General features: G+C 34.6%; 1 protein-coding gene across 3 annotated transcripts; it reads right to left on the bottom strand.

The window, feature by feature from the left end:
- Nucleotides 1-2309: 2309 nt before the first annotated feature.
- Nucleotides 2310-11012, bottom strand: LOC110638176 (protein ESSENTIAL FOR POTEXVIRUS ACCUMULATION 1). Of its 3 annotated transcripts, XM_021788635.2 has the most exons (12): nucleotides 10868-11012; nucleotides 10639-10746; nucleotides 9921-9980; nucleotides 9717-9790; nucleotides 8166-9020; nucleotides 7940-8042; nucleotides 7632-7796; nucleotides 6725-7501; nucleotides 4382-6610; nucleotides 4242-4302; nucleotides 3041-3180; nucleotides 2310-2896 (listed from the first exon to the last, which is right to left on the bottom strand). In XM_021788635.2, the coding sequence occupies exons 2-12, from the start codon at nucleotides 10712-10714 to the stop codon at nucleotides 2577-2579; spliced, it is 4860 nt and encodes a 1619-aa protein (XP_021644327.2). In that variant the 5' UTR covers nucleotides 10715-10746; nucleotides 10868-11012; the 3' UTR covers nucleotides 2310-2576. The 3 variants fall into 3 exon arrangements, with proteins under 3 accessions (XP_021644327.2, XP_058005555.1, XP_021644328.2); XM_058149572.1 differs by having other exon boundaries at nucleotides 10639-11004; XM_021788636.2 differs by having other exon boundaries at nucleotides 7949-8042; nucleotides 10639-11004.
- Nucleotides 11013-24361: the final 13349 nt, after the last annotated feature.

The raw sequence follows: 24361 nt of genomic DNA, 5'->3' as shown, positions 1-24361 counted from the left end.
CGGTATTTTATAGGCAATCTGAGTGGCATAATTCTCTTGGTAGTCTATGTGGATGACATTGTCATCACCGGGAGTGATCTGCAGTATTTCATCTCTTAAAACCTTCCTCCAAACTCGATTTGGACCAAAGACTTGGGATTGTTAAAGTATTTCTTGGGTATCGAAGTTATAAGAAGTAAGAAGGGTATTTTCTTGTCTCAAAGAAAACAGAGACAAGAAAATTAGGTGCTAAGCCTTGTAGCGCACCAATGACTCCAACTTTACAACTGTTAACAGGGGATAGTAAGTTGTTTGAAGATCTAGAGAATACCGGAGATTGGTAGGAAAATTAAACTACCTTACAGTCACTCGTCCTGACATTGCTTACGCCGTTTGTGTGGTAAGTCAGTTTATGTCTTCCCCAACTGTTGCTCATTGGGAAGCCTTGGAACAAATCTTGTGTTATCTGAAGGGCGCTCCAGGAAGAGGTTTGCTATATGGTAATCATGGGCATTTGAATGTTGAATGTTTTTCAGATGCCGACTGGGCTGGATCTAAGGTTGACAGGAGGTCAACTACTGGTTATTGCGTTTTTATTGGAGGAAATTTGGTGTCTTGGAGAAGCAAGAAGCAGAGTGTAGTTTCTCGATCTAGTGCTGAATCCGAATACAGAGCCATGGCACAATCAGTATGTGAGGTAATGTGGATACTCCAATTACTAGATGAGACCGGTTTTAAGACCTCTCTGCCTGCGAAATTGTGGTGTGATAATCAAGCTGCTCTTCATATTGCTTCTAATCCGGTATTTCATGAGCGGACCAAACATATTGAGATTGATTGTCACTTTATTCGTGAAAAGATTCAACAACAGATCATCTCAACAGGACACATCAAAACTGGAGAGCAGTTAGGAGATATTTTCACAAAAGCTCTGAATGGAGCTAGGATTGACTACATTTGTAACAAGTTGGGCATGATTAACATCTATGCTCCAACTTGAGGGGAAGTGTTATGGAAAGTCAATCACTATATTATTTCTCTGTATATTCTGTATTCTGTATTCCTATTTAGGATTTCTTATTTATGATTTTTTCCTAATTAGTAGAACACAATTATAGGAATCAATTGTATATATATACCCATGTACAGATTAATTGATATCAATGAGAATCATCTCTTTCTACAGTGGCCATCTGGTCAAAAGGTAATAATCTTCAGGTACAAATTGTTGTTGATTGGTATGCTGAATTTTCTAGTCTGATTGGATCAGGTTGAGGGTAGAAAGGGAAGTTTCACGTAACATCTTTCTTATTCTTGTGCATTTCTCTTCTTGCAGCAATGATGAAGAAAGCCTCGTCTTCTTTGAGCTTCTGAAGTTATTGGGATTCCCACAGGTATGATTTCAGTGCTTATTTTAGCTATAATGCAAGCATGAGAAGTCCCATTAATGAATCTATTGTTGCCATTGGTGAAGGCCAAGGCTACTGAGACTTCAACTGACCCGGGAGACAATGGTAGATCTCATGCCATGGTGCATTTTAATGGTTGAAGCTCTAAGTTAGGCAGTTTCAGTTTCAAGGCATTGCCATGGAGATGACAAGATGATTTAGAGCACTCAATAGATTTGATAATTTATAAGGTTGTAGATTTTGAGTTTTTGATAGCTACTCACATATCAGGAAACCCTTTCTGTCTGCTTACTTCCACCTATCAATGCCAAACCATGATCCTTCTAGAGTTCAGATGTAATTTGAACCTTTGAAATGGCAGGTTCACATATTAAACTCAGTGCCCCATTCTGGGCGTCAACGTCATACCCATATAAAAATATTTGCCCCTTCTCTTCGAGGTTGTCTTCCAGCCATGGGGCAAACACTGACATGTGGGGCAGCTAACACTAATTTTTTTTCCCTTAATCTGCAAAGAGAATGGGATTGAAGGGCATTAACAGAAACATTAATGGTAAATTTGAACATAATTGTAGTACTTATCGAAGAGCCTTCAACGTGAAATAACAGTTGGGTAAGTTGCAGTAACCAAGAGTTCTTCTCCACTCAATTTGGCCAAACAAGGCAGTCAACACAACAGTCGAATACTAAATGGAAATGGCGGCCCATTGATGAAAATGGATTGTAGATTTCAGTCACTTTCTGCACCGATTTATAGTGAGAACCACAGAACAGAAAGTGGTATCCTGGTTTAATCAAATGTGTTGCTAACAATTCATTTAAACCCATCTACGATAAACCATCGAGCCTGTTGCAGTGTAAAGCTGAACCTGCCAATCGAGCCTCAAACGTTAAAGAGCAAGGAACTGAAGAAACCAACCGTGAGAAAAATATGAATCTGTTAAAACTGATTAGCTTCTAATGTGTGACTGTTAATCTATACAAGATCCAGTTACTGTACCCAACGCCATATCAGGATTTACAAGCATTTTTACCCATCCTTGTATCATCATCATTTATCACTATGGTGGTGCAAAATGACCCAAGAGAAAGGGGGAAAATAATCTATAAATGCTTTGCCATGCGTACTGTGAACCTATACAACTTGTAAATGAGCAATATACAAAAGAAATTACAAAACTCAAATGGTTAATCCTCGATCCGTTGAATTTCACCCATCATGATACGATTACTTGTTACTTTAAAACCGAGGAGAGCAGGATCAATTTGCCTCCCTTTTTTACCTTTCTTTTTGCCACTTCGGCCGCCTTGTGTCCCATCTGATGATTCTGACCCTGCTGCTGTCATGTGGGCCTCTGGAGCAATGTTCTTCTTGGCATTACTTTTAAGCATATCTATAAATGATGGCTCTGACACATCAGCATCCCCACAAGATGAGGTTCTTCGGAAATGCACATCTGTCTTGCCAGAAGCTGTGCTGTCAGAACCTTGGCTCACAAGATTTCCACCTGAAGAATTTACATTCACAATTTTACCTCAGGAATGAGCGCAATCACACACAAATGAATACAAGAATTCAGAGGAAGACCCTCTTCTATTGTTTTCAAAAATCAGGTTATGTGAAAAGACAGAGTAAGAAGATGGAATCATACCCTCAACACCACTTGAACTTTTCGCCCTGACAACTGTATCAGCAGCCAGCTCAGATAACCCTTCTTGAGATGAAGAAGCATGAGAGACAGGTGGTCGCCTCAACAATATACTCTCTTGCCCTTTGAAGAGTACAGGCACCCTGTCATAGAGACACGACACATCAAATTCCAGAAACTTTTTAAGTCTTTAACAAACAAGGGGAGTATGTATTTTCAAGAGTGAATCATTCCCAATACATTTTCAAAAGTGAATCATTCCCAATACATAAACATTTTATTTGCTTGTGAATGAATTCAAACAAAAACATAAATGCTTCAGCGCATTTTCAAGAGTAAATCATTCTAAAAGACAGATTCCATTGCTATCAGGGGTATTATTTTTTACCTTAATAGATTTAGAGACCTTATTTTGAAACCAGAAATTAACTCTTTTCCAAAGAAGCAAGCCAGCAGGCGAGAGAAACAATGTGGAATATTCAAGAACAAATGAATCCAACAATCCATATATTTTATTTAAACAAGATAGGGCAAAATACGAAAAAGTACCCTGTGATTTGGGTCATTTTCAAGTAGGGTCCTGCAGTTTGAGTTTTGAAAATCCACTACCATGTGGGTTAAGTCCTTTAGCAAAGAAGGTATGAATGGCTGTTGATGTCAACCCATTTTTTCTGCCCATCACGTCCACAGCAATTAACGGCATTAGGGTGTTTGAAACAAAGCTAATGTACTTAACTACAGAGTATTGATTTGTCAAAACTCAAACCATAGGACCTTAATTGAAAATGGCCCAAACCACAGGATTTTTTTTTTCCCCAAAAAATAACACCCTAAAGGGAAGGGGGGGGAAAAAAAAACCCTCCTTAACCTTGTTCATCTTTTCTTGCAACATAACATTGCCGTTGTAGCAAACTTAAGGTGGAAATGAATAGAAATTTTGAATCATACAGAAATGGATTCTTTCGTATTTGAAACCAAGGGAAGAGGAAGGGGGGGAGAAGAGACTTGAAAAGAAAATACATAATAGTGCAATTACTCCTACAACCATGTGCAGGCCTATGGTTTTTCAATGACAGCCTATTACACTAAGAAAACAAAATGAACTACAAACCAATATGTCATATGCTAGGAGTATCTTCTTCTACGCTAACAAATCTAGGTTTATTCAGCCAATAGCAAAGATAACAAATAGTATAGAACTTACTGATTCATGTTAATATCTTCCGCAAATGAATTTTGTTGTCCAATCTTGTCATCATAACATCCTACATTCCCACCAGCAAGTATTTCATAAATTTAGATAACTCTTGAATACATTAAAAAAAAAAATCAAGAGAAACTTACCAGGAACACCAAGAGAAGAATGCCTGCCGAGAACATTAACTGTAACCTCTCCATGATCTGTAGCAGTCAACCGTGCTTGATCACCTATGCCATTGTGAATCTCAGTAACTGAACTCTTTGCCATACCCTGCATTTTGGACCCATACTTCCTCCCTTCTACGTCTAGGTACTCTCTATTGATAGACGACTTATCAATGAAGTTAGAATCCGCGAGAACTGCCTGCGAAGTCTCACTAATGCCTAACAATGATAAATTTCCCCCACATGTTGCTCCAGATTCAGATCTAAGCAGTAATTTTTCTGTGTTTCCCATATTACTTGCCCGCTCACCAGCTGAAGAAACCTCTGCTAGTTGACAAGTATTAGAACCATAAGACCCTATTGCAAGTGAGTTGTTTAGACTGGCTTCTTGGTCTGAAACAACAGCAAAAAGGTGATCAGAAGAGCTTGATCCAGAGTAAATGCCTGATGCTGACTTCTTCTCAAAAGACATTCCATCATTCATCTGTACCGAATCTGAAGGTTGATGACCTGATTTCTGATGTAGCAATTCCATGAACAATCGCCTTGATTTGTCATCATTCAATCCATCTGACATCCATAAACTTGAATCTTCAGCAGTCACTTTAATGTCAGACTCCCTTTTACGCCGTTCAGCATTGATGTGCAATTGTTGAATTCGGGATTCCATCCAGTCGTTTACTATTGGCCCATTGCTTTCAGGCCAGCGGCCTTCAATCGCATCTAGATGTGAAACATGGAATTGGTTAGGAACCATAGGGTGATGACGATCATGTGGGTGATTTCCAGAAGACAACGTTCCCACTTGGCCAGCAGATTGCATTCGTGTGCTCAACTCCTGCATATCTAAACCATGAGCACAAGCCATAGCATTTACAACATCCATATTCATTCCTGAAGCACCAGCAGGCAAGGACAGGGACCTCTCAAACAGCAATGAGCCCGGCTCATAAAGCCCTTGCCGAAGTCGGTCTTGAAATGAAAGATTTCGCTCGAGTTGGCTCAACTGGTCCTCATGTGGTGGCCTCTGCTGCTGCTGCTGCTGCTGCTGATAAAAATCTAAAGGGCTAATTCCTGAAGAGTGAGCTCTATGATTGCCAGTAAGACTCCTGAAGAACTGATCACTTTCATTAACCGGTGGCCAGAGAGATTCAATATGCCTCTCTTCTTCCATATTCATACGCTGTCTCAATCCCATAGGCAACTGCCTTGCCTGCAGCTGTTCTTGAAGAATTTGATGCTCTAAAGATTGAATTTGACCATGCTGGGCATGAGATAATAGCTCAAATAAATCTCTCTGTTGATCTTGCTGTAATGCCTGACCAAATTTTGCTTGAGCAAGCTGTTCAACAGATGGAACAAAGTGCCTTTGAGGATGTTGAGACCGTTGTTGCAGCTCATGTAGAAGTTGTTGCTCCAACAGAACTTGATCAAGAACATTGTTAGCTCTAATAGGATCAACACGTGATTGTACAAGGGCAGGGTCAGGCATCTGACCATGTAGCAACTGTTCAAGGAGCACCTGCCGAGCTTGTGATTGTTGTCGTTCCTGCAAAAGCTTTTGCTGTTGATGAAACTGCTGCTGTTGTTGTTGGAGCTGAAGCTGCCGCTGTTGCTGCAGCTGAAGTGCCAAAAGATGTTCCACATCTGGCACGGGATGGTTGGCCAACTGCTGATGGTGAATAAGATTCTGACCTGTCACATGTTCTAGGAGTGAGTCATTCAAGTGTGAATGAGATAGCATATTTCGTTGTTGGAGCTGCTGCTGCTGCTGGAATTGTCGTGACATAAGCTGCTCAGCTAGGCCAAAATGATTAGGCTCTTGTTCAACACGTGACAAATGGCGAGCAGCAGTGGCATCTTGAAATGAGTTGGGAACAGAAAGCATCTCTTGTCCATAAACATCAGACCATTTCTCTGCCACAGCAGCTCGATCAGGCATAGCACCAAATGCCGCGGGTCTTCCCACAGTGGAAGGCATATCAGATGACTCAATTTGTCTAGTTTGAGATTGAGAGCCTTCAAGCTCAGACCAGAACAAGCCAAAAGGGTGCAACTTATTATCACTCTGATATGGTAGACCAGGTTCTGTCAATTCATCTGGAAAAGATGGGTGACCATTTGATTTTGCTAAAGGATCATGAGCATTCCCAGATGGTTGCATGATAGGATAGCCACTACTGCCAGGTCTTCCGGGAAAAACAATTTCTGGAAAATCAAAGAGCATCATTAGAATGCAATATAGGAAGAAACCTCATTGCTAATAAAATTACAAGTATTATTTTTGCTTAACCAAAAATATATTAAGAAGCACAGAAGAACCTTCATCATGTGCAACAAAATCAAGAAAACTTTGATCCTCGGAGTGTGGAAACTGAAGTGGATTTTTAGGCTCAGGCATTCTTGACTGAACATGCTGAGCTGAGAGGCTACTTAAGTCAGACATTGGCTGGCACAACTCATTTACTGCAGCTGAATCAGTATTTTCTGGAGCAGCAGGAGGCAAACCAGGCTCCAACTTTCCTCCTGAAGCACTAGACGGTTCCTGCAAAGAACTGGGAAACATTCCCCTCAGTTTTAGGTGTGGCATGATGTCTCCCAAACTCTGGAAAGATGTATCTTCAGGAGCATCTGCCAAGCGAACTGGCAAATCTGTCCCAAAATAGCCCTCTTCAAACCACAAGATGATGTCAGCTCCAAGAAATGGTCCTTGAGTATTCCCATGAGGATCAATGTAATAGAAGTACAAGTCCTCAAGTGGTGTACTCCTTTCCAGATCTTTTGCCTCACTTTTACTCGCCAAGGGCAACATAGTGACACTGCAGTCTTGGTCAGTAGAGGGCAGAACAAATAGTGAGTTTGAATCATCAGGAAGCTTAGATTTAACATCAAAAGAAGAGGCTGAGTCAACATCATCAGAATGAAAATGTCTAGTCAAAGCAGAGTTCACTCTCTGTCCATTTTCACCAATATCAAGCTGAGAAGCACCATGGGAAGAAGTGATAATCTCTTTTGTAGTCCCAGTAACAACACATTCCAGATCTGTGGCAGTGAATTCATCATCTCTAACCTTGTTTCCTTCATGATCAACATCTTTTTCTGGAACAATGTGCAATTCAATTTCATTCAAACATAAAAATGGTGCTGCCAAAGTAATCTAATTCTTACTAAAATATGCAGAAAATTTTATGTAGAAAATATATAATGGAAAAACCAATATACTGCTCACCATGTAAAACATTCAAATGTGAATCATGATTCCACAAGGAATGATCACCATCAGTTTGATATGCACTATTGTTTGCAGCACCTTGAAAGGTATCAGGACTCTCTTCAGAGGGAACTGAGGAGAGGATACCCAATTTTCCCTCGTTGGATTCATAGTCTCCAGCACCTGCACACAAACAAGGAACATACAGAAAGAAGATAATAATAATAATAATAATAATAATAATAATAATAATAATAATAATAATAATAATTACTATTATTATAATAATAAAGCAGAACGTTAAAAAAATGTTCAAGTGATTGTACCTAAAATACCTGAAACATTTTCAGTTGACCTCCCTTTTCTAAATGAATTATACACCACCCCACTACTTGTGAGTTTCCCCTTCCATATGTCAGTAAGTATGACCTGTCAGCATCACAAGCCCAAGACAGGTCAAGAGAGAATAAACTCAAATGAAAGTTCTTTTACCAAAATGAACAAATAGGATGATACAATAGATAGATTAATTGCAGTAACCCAATCGCTTACCTCCTCTTCAGCATCAGGAGCAACGAAGGCCAATGGTTCAAAAATGTCAACTTGAGTTATTGGTAAAGATTCCTCCATCTCATCAGGCATTGCAGAAAAAGATGAATCAAGCTTCTGTCTGCGATAAATATCAAGAAGCTTACCCCTTGGATAGCAAAATGTCTCCATTGCAAGGTTTGGCTTCCCAATAACACTTCCACTTTTGTATGCATGAGGAGCAATAGTGGTGGCTGCAGATGAAGATCTAGTAATGGCATTTGACCTTCCACGTCCAATAGTGAACCCCAAATTTGAACCTTCACCCCGACCTCTCTCGAGTCCAAATCCAGGTGCAGCACGGTAGGAATTGGAACCTGTGGAATGAACCTCCATTCTATGCCGTGGTCTCCACTTATCACGAGAATCTGAGTCACGATCAGAAGCTGAACGGTTGCTAATTATAGATGATTGATTGTCATAGTGAGAATCATCCTTCTCTTTGTCCACATCCGTCCTCTTCTCAGTTCGGGATTCCTTCTCTTTGTCTTCAGGACCCCACCTAGATGACCATTTGCTATCTCGGCGTGCTTCATGACCAGAGTTACGGTTATTACCCTCATGCCAACGATCAGGGGATGGCAAAACTCTGTTCTCCAATGTTTCTCTGATAGAAACACGGTCTGCTTTCCTACGATCTCTTCGAGAACCAAGTATGCCAGTTTCTCTTTCCTCTTCACGCCATCGGCGGTTACTTTCATTCTCAGTAGCTATCCTTCTCCAATCTTTTTTATCCTCAGTTCCATCTAAACGCCAACCGTCCTTCTGGCTTGGATCATTGGAATTCCCAAGCGACACTGAAGTTAGAGCACGCATATCCTGTCACACAGCCATAGAACCCACCATGAAATAATGCTAATGATAGCACTGGAAAAAAAGAAATAATAGAAAACTTAAGCCAGAATAAATGACAAGCAGAAACAACACAGCCTCAAGGCCCACGGATAGTATCATCTGATAGACTCCCTATTAGGATGCTATGGATTGATCTTTCTATTACCACAATAAACAGTGTTTCAGAGTTTTCGTATTAATTAGTTATATAATTCTTTGGAGACAAATAAATAAGAATAATAGAACACTTCTTCTCAAAGTTTAATTAGTTGAGTAACTCCAATCCACAAAAGATATCTTAAGCTTTAAAAGAAGCGCTAAGGCAAGGCATATGCACAAGCACCACATTTGGACAAAGCATCCCCTTCTTTCCACTTCATACAATTTATTATTAAGCCACAAAGTATCAGTAGATGTAAACCCAAGTTTTTCACTAAGCCACAAAGTAGAAGCAAAAAGAATTTTAAACCAAAAGTCAGAAAGGAAGTTGCTTCTACATGATAATAAATTGTAGTGTCAATATACAAAGTGCAGAATGTCACAATATTTCTTTTCACACATTAATAGTTGCAAATTCATAAGTTCACATGAATACAATGTTATAAGTAAACTCACATTTATTATAAAAATTACAACTAAAATAAAAACCAAATAATGTCGTTTGAATGAACTAGAATATACCATCTTGGTCTCACTTGGTTTGCTATAAAGCCACTGAGGAGACAACGGCATGCTGCTTTCTGATGCCAGTTGATCTGCGATAAATGGTCAGTCGACAGCATTACTTACATAGTAGGGAGAAAAGGGGAAAACCAAGAATAACAAATTGCCTCATCAGATATAAGACCCAATTGCCAGGAAAAAAAAAAAAAAAAACTGAGCTACCTTTCGTCTCATCGTGTAAGCCTGCAGAAACTTTTTCCTCATCACTTCCCAAAGCTTCAACTGCCACAATTAGAAGTCAAAAAGAAACACCAACAGAATCATTACATGTTTGAAGCTCATTCAGAAAACAATAAGCTTATTGGTCAGATTCATCACCCCGGCAAATAAATTGAAACTCGATTCATATCCAAAATAGAAGATGTTTCGAAGGCCGCTATCTCTAATTTATTCGTCACAAGAAATTCACATTTCAGTCGTAGACAACAGCAAGACTATTTAAACGACTTGATGCTAGACCCTCAGTACTTCTTTGGATTGATTATATATATATATTAACTGAAAATTTGGAATATACAGTAAATCTAATTAATTTTAGAACTACTGTATACAGATCATAAATTGTGCACACATATGAAGGTTAAGTCGATCAATAATAATAATAACAATAATACCCGAAGTAACAGATAATTTCAAAAAAAAAATAAACGATTTAAAAAAAAATGACCTTCATTATCACCAAACAAGCTAATAAACGAGCTTGGTGTTCCATACCAAAAAAATAATTAAAAAAAAAAGCAGCAGCAGCAGCAGCAGAGAGGATTAGTTAGATATAGTAGAGTTCAGATCAATAAAACAAAAAACCTAACATTAACTCGGAATCAGTTAGATGCAAGAAACGGGACAAAATAATAAAATAAAATAGTTACTGAGAGAGTACCTTTAGGGGTCCAGCAGTGATCGGACGGTTTACAGGAGAGGAGATCATCAGGCAGATCGAACTTTCCTTCGGCCATCGGAGGGCGCAGAAAAGAAGGAATCAGAGAAGCTGGATAAGATTAAGAGAAAGAGAGGGAGTGAAGATCGAAACAAGGCAAAATCAGAGAGAATGAGAAGGAGCAAAGGCGTAATTACAAATTGAAGAACGGAGAAGAAGTAAAAACAATTACAATAACAAAGGCGAGAGGTGCTTTCCTTGGCTGTATTAGGGTTTTCAAGCTCTGATGGAAAATTACTTTTGCAGAGAGAGATATAGAGATAGGGGAGGAGGGCTGGGCTTTGCTTGGGTGGTCAGAACACCTAAATCAGCTTAATCGCAAATATATCATTTCACTTCAGCCTTTATTTTATTTTATTATATTAATTTAATTATAATTTTAATTCGAAATTTTAGAAGCTGAGAAAACTTCAATAAATATGGATAATATAAAATTAATTCACATAACTAATAAATTTTAATGTAAAATTTTAATTAAATATTATTAAATTTATTTTTTATAAAAATGAATTTATTATTGTTAGTTTATTATTTTTTATTTTATTAATAGATTTTTCAAATGGATGTAAATATCAAATTTACAATTTACAGTTAATTAAATATAATTTACATTCATTTAATGTAATTTTCTACATAATTTATCATAAAAATTATAATCATTTAAAATTAATGAATGAAAATGCATTTAATGAAAAAAAGTAGTTGTTTTGGTGTGGATTTACCATGTAATACATCCAATTATTATGAGCTTAGTTGAATTTTAGGCTCATTTTATTCAAGTAATAAGCCTTGTGTCTACTAGAAAAAGGTCAAAGACATTAAAAAAATTAACTATGTATTTCTATATTTTTATTGTTTTGGTATAATTATTATTATTACTATTATTATTTAAATTAATTATTATTATTTAAATTGATGTTAAAAAAAAATATATTAATTAGAGATTAGTAAAAATAATTTTAGATTAAATTTTGCATGTTTTAGTCATAATAACTTTAAAATAGTTAAATAACTGTTTAAATTATTTTTTTAAATAATATTTAAAAAATAGATTAAATTACAAGGTTAAACAGACTCTTATTTTTCTGTTATTAAATATAAAAATATGTAAACTTATAGCCTGTGCTAGTAAAATGGTTTAAGTGTAGAGAGGGAAATTGTCTCTCTATTTTTGTTTTTCTTCTACTAGGGTTCAAGATCCTTTCTTTTGCTACCCCAATGTGGTCTTCTTTTGCCCCTCCGAGTAGGGGAAGGTCACCCATCCTTGATCTGGTAAGTGGGTTCCCTCATTTTATTGGGTTGGCTTATAAATATAGATTTTTTGGTTTTTGAACAAGTTGAGAGTGCAAATATTGAGGGTTCCTTCTTGTTTGGGTCTGCCATCTTAGTGTTGGCTTCAAGACTTATTGGGTTACGATGTCTCCTTCTAGATTGTTCTTGCTTGGTGTGGGGTTGTTAGGGGGTTTGAGTTTTCCTAGCAAGCATCATCTCTGGAGTTCCTATCCACCGTTTGTTGTGGCCAACTCTTAAGGCCTGATGGTGTTAGTTTATATATATATGAATTAAGTAATCACACTTGCAATTAACACTTCATTCTTAATAAAATGTTGTTTTATCTTTAATGTTTAATTTAATTTCAATGAATATTAATTAATAAAGATAAAGTCCATGGGACTTATATGCATAGCAGTGAAAATTATAATGTTGTTATAATTATGAGATTCTAACTGCATTATAACATTGTTTCAAAAATGTTCCTGATCAATGTTATATCAAGATCGGACATTGATATAACTGTTGAGACCATTACACATTGCATTCTTTTCTTTATGAAAGGAAACAGCAGTTCTCATTAAGTTGAGGTATGTGAAATACCTAGAACCAATGTGTAAGTGCTTGTGGTGACAAATTTACTGAACTGACCCGTACGAGGATTTCCATATAAAATGTTAGGTATAGTATGAACTATGTGGAGATATTTAATTGTCAAGATAGAATTCATCACCTTAGGTAATTAAGGAAAATATTTCAATTGTTCTTGGCCAGTATGGATTATTAAATCTTTGCACAAGTGTCACGACCGAAAATTCTGAACCGTGACCGGCGCATAATTTAAGTATTCTTAAATCATGCAAGCCTTATCAGAATATCTTGAATAAATATATTGTTACTTACTAATCTCAAAAATAGACAAAATTCAAATAAACAAAATGCTGAATAAACATCATAAATATCACATAGGTAAACTGCGGAGTCTCTACAGATTTCAATAAAAACTTAAACTGTTCAATAAACTAAACTAATTATTAGCCCGAGAAAACATGAATTCGGGCATACCATGAAAACAAATCAAAGTTGTCCCTCTCCAGAGAATGGATTGAATATTTGGATCAGCTGCAGAATTCTACTGATCTGAAATAGATAACAGACAGAGAAAACGTGGTTTGAGCTAGATGCTATTATAGCACACAACGGAATAGGAACAGGCAGACGCTTGATTAATTTCACAATAAATTTTCTATTCAATAAAATCATGCTCATGCTGTCAAAATCATTAATAAAATAACTTCATAAAACATATATATAAAAGAAAATTCATTCAATAAAAATTTTAGGGTACAGTACACCAGGGTGATGATACCCCACATCACCAAAAGCCAGATGGTAAGCGCGCTACCAGATATCAGATATCTTCCTCCTCCTTCACAGATATCAATGCATATGATACTAATGCAAACCAAAAACTGCAATGATGCATGACTCGACAATGCAACCTAATACCGTGATAGTCCACACGGCGGGGTCAGATAACAGAAACAGATACTGGGCACAGGTACCAATTCAAAATAGAAAATCAATTTGTACAAATCAATCAAAATCAATAAAAAATTTCAGAATAACTGATAGTGCAATTCCAATAGTGTATTTCAATAGTTTCAGAGAGTCAATAAAATCAAATCAATCTCAAATCAATTCAGTAACACATCGGTAAATTTTATAGTCAAATATCAATCAATATAAATACATTAAAGGCCTGTTCCCGAAATCCTAATAGGTCTAATGCAGAGATAGTTGACAAAAATCAATTATTTAATCAAAATCGAAATAAAATTCAATAATAAAATAAAACCGTAGAAAATCACATATAAAATAATTGTTAAAATATTAATTTAAAATTTCATTTAATAACAAACTTAATGCTAAGAAATTTTGAAAGGGACTGAAACGGTGCCATGTGCTATAATTATCACTCACCTGGAACCTCCAAAATAATAGCTAGATTTAATAAAAGAGAAACAATTTCAGCTGACAGAATGAATATTTGAATCTCCTACATATCCAAAATATAAAAGAAATATTAAATAATAATAAAATAAAATAATTTTAATATATATATATATAAACCTTGGACGGACGTGGATACAAGGGGATTCAAATATATATATATATAAACCTTGGACGGACGTGGACGAACATACAAAGGTTTATATATGTATATAATCTAAATTGAATGTTACTTATCTCACAGTAATCATGATCAACCCAATTCAATACCAATGGTCAAAGAAAAAAAATAAATTTCTAGAGTAGTTGTAACAAATCTAGGAAAGAAAATAAAATTAAATTCACACATTATTGAATAAAGAATGAGAATTTTTATTTTGAAAACATAATCAAAGGTGATGAATTGAGAAATAAAAATTTAAGAATTATCTGCGCACATCAAATTATTTTATATATATACGTATAACAATAAATAAAAGATTATAAAAATACCTGTTGAGAGTATTTGGTAGGAAAAGGAGGTGACAAACAGGTTTTGAGAGCAAAGTTTAGCAGAAGAGATGATTAGGGTATATATATATATTTCAAGAGTTCTATTAGGTGTAGAATGGGATATGAGTTATTATTGAACTGGGTTGTTCAGATTGCAGATATATATTTAATTTCAAAAATAATATATATATCTAAAAATAAATAAGTAGACCATCCAATAAAATATATATATTTTTTATAAATATATTAAATTATTGTTAGCTAATTAAAATAAAATAATAATAAATAATAAATGTATATGGGTTTTCACATACTTCCCCCCTTAAAAAAAAATTCAGTCCCCGAATTTGAATAGACAAAATTCTAACATGAAGAATCAAATAAGTGAGGATATTTGGCTCGCATTTCAGATTCTGCCTCCCATGTGGCCTCACTACTTGAGTGATTATGCCACAAGACTTTGATCAAAGCCACTTCCTTAGACCGGAGTTCCCTAATTTGTCGATCTAAAATCTTTACTGGCTCCTCATATGACATATCATCCCTAAATTGCATGGTTTGAGGTAGTAAAACATAAGATGGATCTGGTGCATACTTCCTAAGCATAGAAATATGGAAAACTGGATGTACATGTGCAAAACCAGGTGGAAGGGCTAAACGGTAAGCAACTGCTCTAATTCTCTCAAAAATTTCAAATGGACCAACAAAATGAGGGTTAAGCTTCCCTTTCTTCCCAAACCTCATGATTCCTTTCATAGGGGAAACTCTCAGAAATACATGATCACCAATCATAAATTCTACATCTTTACGCTTAGGGTCAGCATAACTTCTTTATCGACTTTGAGCAGTCAAAAGTCGATCATGAATTAGTCAAATCTTCTCTGAAGTTAATTGTATCAACTCTGGTCTAGTAAGCCTTTTTCTCTCCAACTTCATCCTAACAAACCAGTGACCTACACTTTCGACCATATGATGCCTCATATGGAGCCATCTCTATACTTGCCTGATAACTGTTATTATAAGCAAACTCCACTAAAGGCAAATAATGATCCCAACAGCCACCAAAATCCATAACGCATGCACGAAGCATGTTCTCTAATGTCTGTATAGTCCTTTCTGACTGTCCATCCGTCTGAGGGTGAAAAGCATTACTAAAGTCTACTCGTGTTCCTAAAGCTTCTTGGAATTTCTTCCAAAATTGAGAAGTAAACTGAGTACCACGATCAGAGACAATGGAAACTGGAACTCCATGAAGACTAACAATCTTGTTTATATACAATCGTGCAAGTTTAGCAAAGTCATATGTAGTCTTCACAGGAAGGAAATGAGCAAATTTTGTCAATTTGTCCACTATCACCCAGATTGCATTGTAACCACCTCGTGTACTAGGTAAACCCACAACAAAGTCCATAGCAATATGCTCCCACTTCCACTCGGGAATAGGCAATGGCTGAAGTAACCCAGATGGTCTCTGATGTTCTGCCTTAACCTGCTGACAAGTCAAACATTTAGCAACAAAGTCTGCAACATCCCTCTTCATGCCACCCCACCAATAATGCTCCCTTAAATCACGATACATCTTAGTTGAACCTGGGTGTACTGTGTAAGCAGAATGGTGTGCCTCCTCCATGATTTCTCTTCTCAACTCATCAACATTGGGGACACAAAGTCTAGTGCCATAACGAAGAACTCCATCATCATTCAACATGAATCCTTGAGCTTGGCCTTGATGAATTTATCTATAATCTCACACAGCTGAGAATCCCTCTTTTAAGCAGCCTTAATTCGATCAATCAAGATAGGCCTAACTCGAAAATGTGCTAAGAGTGATCCAGCTATGATTTCAAACTCTACTCCCTGATCTAGCAACTCATGTAATTCACCAATCAAAGGCCTCATCTTGGTAGATATATGGGCTAAACTACCAGAAGACTTCCTGCTTAGAGCATTAGCCACCACATTAGCCTTTCTAGGGTGATACTGTATGGTGCAATCATAATCCTTCAGCAATTCTATCCATCTTCTTTGCCTAAGATTAAGATCACGTTGGTCAAAGATGTATTTGAGACTTTTGTGGTTAGTGAAGATTTCACAAGTCTCACCATACAGATAGTGCCTCCAGATTTTCAAAGCAAAAATTACTGCAGCCATTTCCAAATCATGAGTTGGATAATTCTGCTCGTGTCTTTTCGACTGACGAGAAGCATATGCAATAACCCGTCCATGTTGCATCAAAACACATCCTAAACCAATCCTAGAAGCATCGCAATATACTACATAACCCCCTGATCCGGATGGAAGGGCTAACACTGTTGCTGTAGTTAAACAAGTCTTAAGCTCCTGAAAACTTTTTTCACAAGCCTCAGACCACTGAAATTTCACATTCTTCTGTGTTAACTTAGTTAAAGGTGCTGCAATATGAGAGAAGTCTTGAACAAACCGTCTATAATACCCTGCTAAACCCAAGAAACTATAAATCTTTGACACAGTTGTGGGTCTAGGCCAATGAAGCACTGCCTCAACTTTCTTCTTATCAACGCACACCCCATCCTTAGATACTGTATGGCCTAGGAAAGCCACACTATCTAACCAAAACTCACATTTTGAGAACTTGGCATATAGCTTGTGTTATCGTAAGGTCTGAAGGACAATTCTCAAATGCTGTTCATGCTCCTCCTTACTCTTTGAGTACACTAGAATGTCATCGATGAACACTATAACAAATTGATCTAAGAAAGGCTTGAAAACTCTGTTCATGAGATCCATAAAAGCGGCCGGAGTATTGGTAAGACCAAAAGACATTACAAGAAATTCATAGTGTCCATACCTAGTCCTAAAGGCTGTCTTGAGTATGTCTTCTTTCTTGACCCTCAATTGATGATACCCAGATCGAAGATCAATCTTGGAAAAATACTTTGCACCTTGAAGTTGGTCAAACGGGTCATCTATGCGTGGAAGAGGATACTTATTATGCACAGTTACCTTATTCAATTGCCTATAATCAATGCACATTCTCAAAGACCCATCCTTCTTTCGTACAAATAACACAGGAGCACCCCATGGAGAAATACTAGGGCGAATAAACCCCTTATCTAGTAGATCCTGTAGTTACTCCTTCAACTCCTTAAGTTCTGCGGGTGCCATACGATAAGGTGGCATAGATATGGGCTCAGTTCCAGGAACTAAGTCTATACCAAACTGTACGTCTCGCTCCAGGGGTAAACCTAATAAATCTTCTGGAAACACATCAGGAAACTTCTTAACCACTGCAACATTCTCCAAACTTGCACCTTCTACCTAAACATCTCTAACATAAGCTAGATACCCTTTACACCTCTTTCGCAATAATCGTCTAGCACTCACTACGGAGATAAGATTACTAGAGGCTATACTGCGATCTCCATGAAATTGAAATTCTGCCTCCCCAGGAATTTTAAAGAGTACAACTTTATTATGACAATCTAATAAAACGTGATAAGTGGCTAACCAATCCATGCCTAAAATCACATCAAACTCAAACATATCCAAAGAAACAAGATCTGCAGCTAATTCCCTATCTCCAATGTGAACTGTACATCCCCTATACACCATATCAGTGTCTATTGCATCCCCCATAGGTGTTGATACAGATAAAGAATACTCTAATAAAGTAGGTAGTGTACTAAATATCATGGAAAAGTATAGAGAAACAAAAGAATAGTTGTGCCCCAGTCTTAGCCATAGGCGTCTGTTTAGATGTCTGATTAATAGTTTGAGGTGGTACCTCCCTTGTTGGATCAAGGTTTGCACCATTAAGACCCTTGACCCAAGCTCTCCTCTTACGTTTAACAGACTCAAGCACCTATTCATTTTAATAAACAAGTATTAAATTTGAAATTGTGAGCCAAATTAAGACAGGTGAAAAAGTACGAAGGACGCAGATATCTGAAGCAATGATAAACTGAAAAGACGTTAAGGATCCTATGCTCCGCAAGTTTACTAGACCTTAACCGAGCTCTGATACCAACTTTGTCACAACCCAAAATTCTGAACCGTGACCGGCGCATAATTTAAGTATTCTTAAATCATGCAAGCCTTATCAGAATATCTTGAATAAATATATTGTTACTTACTAATCCCAAAAATAGACAAAATCCAAATAAACAAAATGCTGAATAAACATCATAAATATCCCATAGGTAAACTGCGGAGTCTCTACAGATTTCAATAAAAACTTAAACTGTTCAATAAACTAAACTAATTATTAGCCCGAGAAAACATGAATTCGGGCATACCATGAAAATAAATCAAAGTTGTCCCTCTCCAGAGAATGGATTGAATATTTGGATCAGCTGCAGAATTCTACTGATCTGAAATAGATAAATGCATGAGAAAACGTGGTTTGAGCTAGATGCTCGTGAATGATAATTATAGCACACACAACGGAATAGGAGCAGGCGCTTGATTAATTTCACAATAAATTTTCTATTCAATAAAATCATGCTCATGCTGTCAAAATCATTAATAAAATAACTTCATAAAACATATATATAAAAGAAAATTCATTCAATAAAAATTTTAGGGTACAGTGCACCAGGGTGATGATACCCCACATCACCAAAGGCCAGATGGTAAGCCCGCTACCAGATATCAGATACCTTCCTCCTCCTTCACAGATATCAATCATATGATACTAATGCAAACCAAAAACTGCAATGATGCATGACTCGACAATGCAACCTAATACCGTGATAGTCCACACGGCGGGGTCAGATAACAGAAACAAATACTGGGCACAGGTACCAATTCAAAATAGAAAATCAATTTGTACAAATCAATCAAAATCAATAAAAAATTTCAGAATAACTGATAGTGCAATTCTAATAGTGTATTTCAATAGTTTCAGAGAGTCAATAAAATCAAATCAATATCAAATCAATTCAGTAACACATCGATAAATTTTATAGTCAAATATCAATCAATATAAATACATTAAAGGCCTGTTCCCGGAATCCTAATGGGTCTAATGCAGAGATAGTTGACAAAAATAATTGTTTAATCAAAATTGAAATAAAATTCAATAATAAAATAAAACTGTAGAAAATCACATATAAAATAAGTGTTAAAGTATTAATTTAAAATTTCATTTAATAACAAACTTAATGCTAAGAAATTTTGAAAGGGACTAAAACGGTGCCATGTACTATAATTACGACTCAACTGGAACCTCCAAAATAATAGCTAGATTCAATAAAAGAGAAACAATTTTAGCTGACAGAAAGAATATTTGAATCTCCTACATATCCAAAATATAAAAGAAATATTAAATAATAATAAAATAAAATAATTTTAATATATATATATATATATATAAACCTTGGACGGACGTGGATACAAGGGGATTCAAATGCGTGGACGAAGGGATTCAAATATATATATATATATATATATATATATATAAACCTTGGACAAAGGGATTCAAATGTTTATATATAAACCTTGGACGGACGTGGACGAACATACAAAGGTTTATATATGTATATAATCTAAATTGAAGGTTACTTATCTCACAGTAATCATGATCAACCCAATTCAATACCAATGGTCAAAGAAAAAAAAATAAATTTCTAGAGTAGTTGTAATAAATCAAGGAAAAAAAATAAAATTAAATTCACCCATTATTGAATAAAGAATGAGAATTTTTATTTTGAAAACATAATCAAAGGTGATGAATTGAGAAATAAAAATTTAAGAATTATCTGCGCACATCAGATTATTTTATATATATACATATAACAATAAATAAAAAATTATGAAAATACTTGTTGAGAGTATTTGGTAGGAAAAGGAGGTGACAAACAGGTTTTGAGAGCAAAGTTTAGCAGAAGAGATGATTAGGGTATATATATATATATATATTTCAAGAGTTCTATTAGGTGTAGAATGGGATAAGAGTTATTATTGAACTGGGTTGTTCAGATTGCAGATATATATTTAATTTCAAAAATAATATATATCTAAAAATAAATAAGCAGATCATCCAATAAAATATATATATATATATATTTTTATAAATATATTAAATTATTGTTAGCTAATTAAAATAAAATAATAATAAATAATAAATATATATGGGTTTTCACAACAAGGTAAAATAAGATTGAGAACTTATTTAATTAATCAATCATATTGGGAGGACATAAATGATTTATATACAGCAGACACATTCCATGCATCAATGTATAAATCGAAATATTATGTTGAAGGGGTATTAATTACACTGACAGACTGATCACATAAAGGTTAGTCAAACCACTTTGACAAGTTCTAATATTTGGGTGGTCATTACATATTACTAAATGTCAATAATGATCTACAAATATAATTAATCAATTGTGAATTGATGATAAAATTAAAGTATTAATTTTATTTAATTATATTTGTTGCCAACATATTAGGAACCTAATGGGTCACACACATAAAGACTGTAAGTGATGAATTAAATTGGATTATCAAGTTGGACTTGATAAAAATAATTTTAGAGACTTAAGAATTGAAGTATAAATTTTATTTACAATGCTTAATGTCTTAATAATTAAGTGTAGACTTAATTTAAAGTTTCTAGAATTATATGAATTAATTATGTGAATTATAATTCTTACAAGAGGTCAATTTATAATTAACAAATTTAAAGGGTTAAATTTATAATTATAAAAGGTTGTTTCCTATAAATAGGGAAGTTTGTCTTCCATTCTTGATAAGTGAGAAAATAAAGAAAAGAGCTAGTACTCAAAACTCTCAATATTCTTTAAGAGTGTCTTGGAGAATTTCCTCAAAACCAGTCTGTGTGGATACCACCAGAGGCCGGACATCTGGAAGACTGGTGGTTTGCTACAACCCGGTCCGGTGGTCAAAAAAATCCTCAAGTTGTTTGAGGTAATTTGCTAAATAATAAAATTTTAATTATCACCATTCCATACTTAATTAAAGTTGATATTGTTTAATTGAGAATTAATGCTTCCTAACAGTAGTATCAGAGCCATTTTAATTAATTATAGAATGGTTTATTGTTGTTGGTGTTAATTTGAGTATTAAATTCATGTGATTATATATTGCTTCTCCCAATTTTTTTTTCCTCTGCTCAAATTTGGTTCTGAAATTTTGAGATTTTCAGATTTAAGTTTTGTTATCTTAAAATTTTAGATCTTCAAAGTCAATTTGAATTAAAGTAAATTTTGAAAAATTTTGAGATTGAACCAATTTGGAGAATTTTTGCATGAAACCCATTTGATAATCCATGAAAATTTGTCAGTGAAAATTAATCGCCACCTAGCTGCGTAAATGGGTACACCCATCAGCAAGATGGTGACCGACACTCCTCATGGCTGGTATGGTGGCTTCTAACAGCAGAAAAATGGAGGAGATCGGGCTTTGATCTACTGCTCTGGATCGCACATGGTGGCTGGACAAGTTTGCAAGGCTGCCGGAGATATCCCTGTGCGTCGCCGGCCTTGTGGCAGCATGGGCTGGCTGTTGCGAGGGCCAGCTCTGGCGCGGCGACGTTGGTGGCCTCCATGGCTACTTCTGGTTCACAATGAACCAGATTGAGAGAGGGGAAAGGGTGTTGTCTACTTACCATGTTTTGGGCAGAATTACAATTTTGCTACTGAACTAGTTTACCTTTCATTTTAAGTAAAATTGCAAGTTTGCCATTGCAGCTTATTTACAAAATGCCACCGGTTATTTTGTTGCCCCTTTTGCCTTAGCAAATCACAAAAATGCCATTAAAAATTTCGTGTTCCCAAATTACCCTTGGTCTTCTTTTAGTCTATTTTGCAATTATTTTTTTTTAATTTAATTAAAATAGTTTAATTTAATATTAAATTTGGAAATTGGTTTCTAAAATTAACTTAGGGAATTTGGATAAAGGAATTTATTGAATTAAATTGTTTAATTCAATATTAATTTTTGAAAATGTGTTTTCTAAAATTAAATGGCAGATTATGGTGTATCTAAAATTGTTTTAGATTTTATTTATCTAATTAAATTAGATATTGAATTAAAATTATGTTTAATTCACATATATATAATAATAGAAAATTGTTTCTAAATTATATATGGAAATGGGTAGAATAAAATTTTATTTAATTGTTTTGTTAAATTAATAGGTATTTAATTGTGATTAAATTTGTAGAAACCCATAGATATTTATTAATTATTATTATTTTATTTTAATTAGTTAACAATAATTTAATATATTTGTAAGAAAAAAAAATATATATTTTATTGGATAGCCTACTTATTTATTTTTAGATATATATATATATATATATATTATTTTTGAAATTAAATATATATCTGCAATCTGAACAACTCAGTTCAATAATAACTCTTATTCCATTCTACATCTAATTGAACTCTTGAAATATATATATATATATACCCTAATTATCTCTTCTGCTAAACTTTACTCTCAAAACCTGTCTGTCACCTCCTTTTTCTATCAAATACTCTCAACATGTATTTTCATTATCTTTTAATTATTGTTATATACGTGTATATATATATATATATATATATATATATATATATATATATATATATATATATATATATATAAATTTACGATTTATAATCTGATGTGGCAGAAAATCCCTAAATTTTTTACTTCTCTATTTATCACCTTCGATTCTGTTTTCAAGGTAAAAATTCTCTTTCTTTATTCAATAATGGGTGAATTTGATTTTATTTTATTTCCTTAATTTGTTACAACTACTCTAGAATTTATTTTTTCTTTGACTATTTGTATTGAATTGGGTTGATCATGATTATTGTGAGATAGTAACCTTCAATTTAGATTTTATATATATATATATATATATATATATATATATATAAACCTTTGTATCCCCTCTTCGTCTGTATCCCCTGTTATCCCTTGTTCGTCCACGTTCGTCCACCGAATATAACAGGGGATACAGATAAATATATATATTAAAGTTATTTTATTTTATTATTATTTAATAATTTTCTTTTATATTTTGGGTATGTAGGAGATTCAAATATTCATTCTGTCAGCTGAAATTGTCTCTCTTTTATTTAATCTAGCTATTATTTTGAAGGTTTCAGGTGAATGGTAATTATAGTTCATGGCACCGTTTTAGTTCCTTTTAAAATTTCTTAGCATTAAGTTTGTTATTAAATGAAATTTTAAATCAATATTTTAACAATTATTTTACATGTGATTTTCTAGAGTTTTATTTTATTATTGAATTTTATTTCGATTTTGATTAAATAATTGATTTTATCAACTATCTCTGCATTAGAGCCATTAGGATTTCGGGAACAGGCCTTTAATGTATTTATATTGATTGATATTTGACTATAAAATTTATCGATGAGTTACACTGAATTGATTTGAGATTGATTGATCTTATTGACTCTTTGAAATTATTGAAATAAACTATTGGAATTGTACTATCAGTTATAATTTGCTATCTGAAATTTTTTTATTGATTTTGATTGATTTGTACAAATTGATTTTTTATTTTGAATTAGTATATGTACTCAGTATCTGTTTCTATTATCTGGCCTCACAGTGTGGACATCACGGTATTAGGTTGCATTATCGAGTTTATGCATCATTGTAGTTTATGGTTTGCATTAGTCTCATATGCATTGATATCTGTGAATGAGGAAGAAGGTATCTAATATCTGGTAGCGTGCTTACCATCTAGCTTTTTGTGATGTGGGGTATCATCACCCTGGTGAACTGTACCATAAAATTTGTATTTAATAAATTTCTTTTATATATATGTTTTATGAAATTATTTTTTAATGAGTTTGACAGCATGAGCATGATTTTATTGAATATAAAATTTATTGTGAAATTAATCAAGCATATCATTCA

Source organism: Hevea brasiliensis, chromosome 7 (assembly GCF_030052815.1).
Source record: "Hevea brasiliensis isolate MT/VB/25A 57/8 chromosome 7, ASM3005281v1, whole genome shotgun sequence".
NCBI classification, from domain to species: Eukaryota; Viridiplantae; Streptophyta; class Magnoliopsida; order Malpighiales; family Euphorbiaceae; genus Hevea; species Hevea brasiliensis.
Note: the sequence above shows the minus strand (reverse complement) of the source record. Positions and strands in the feature narration are given on the sequence as shown.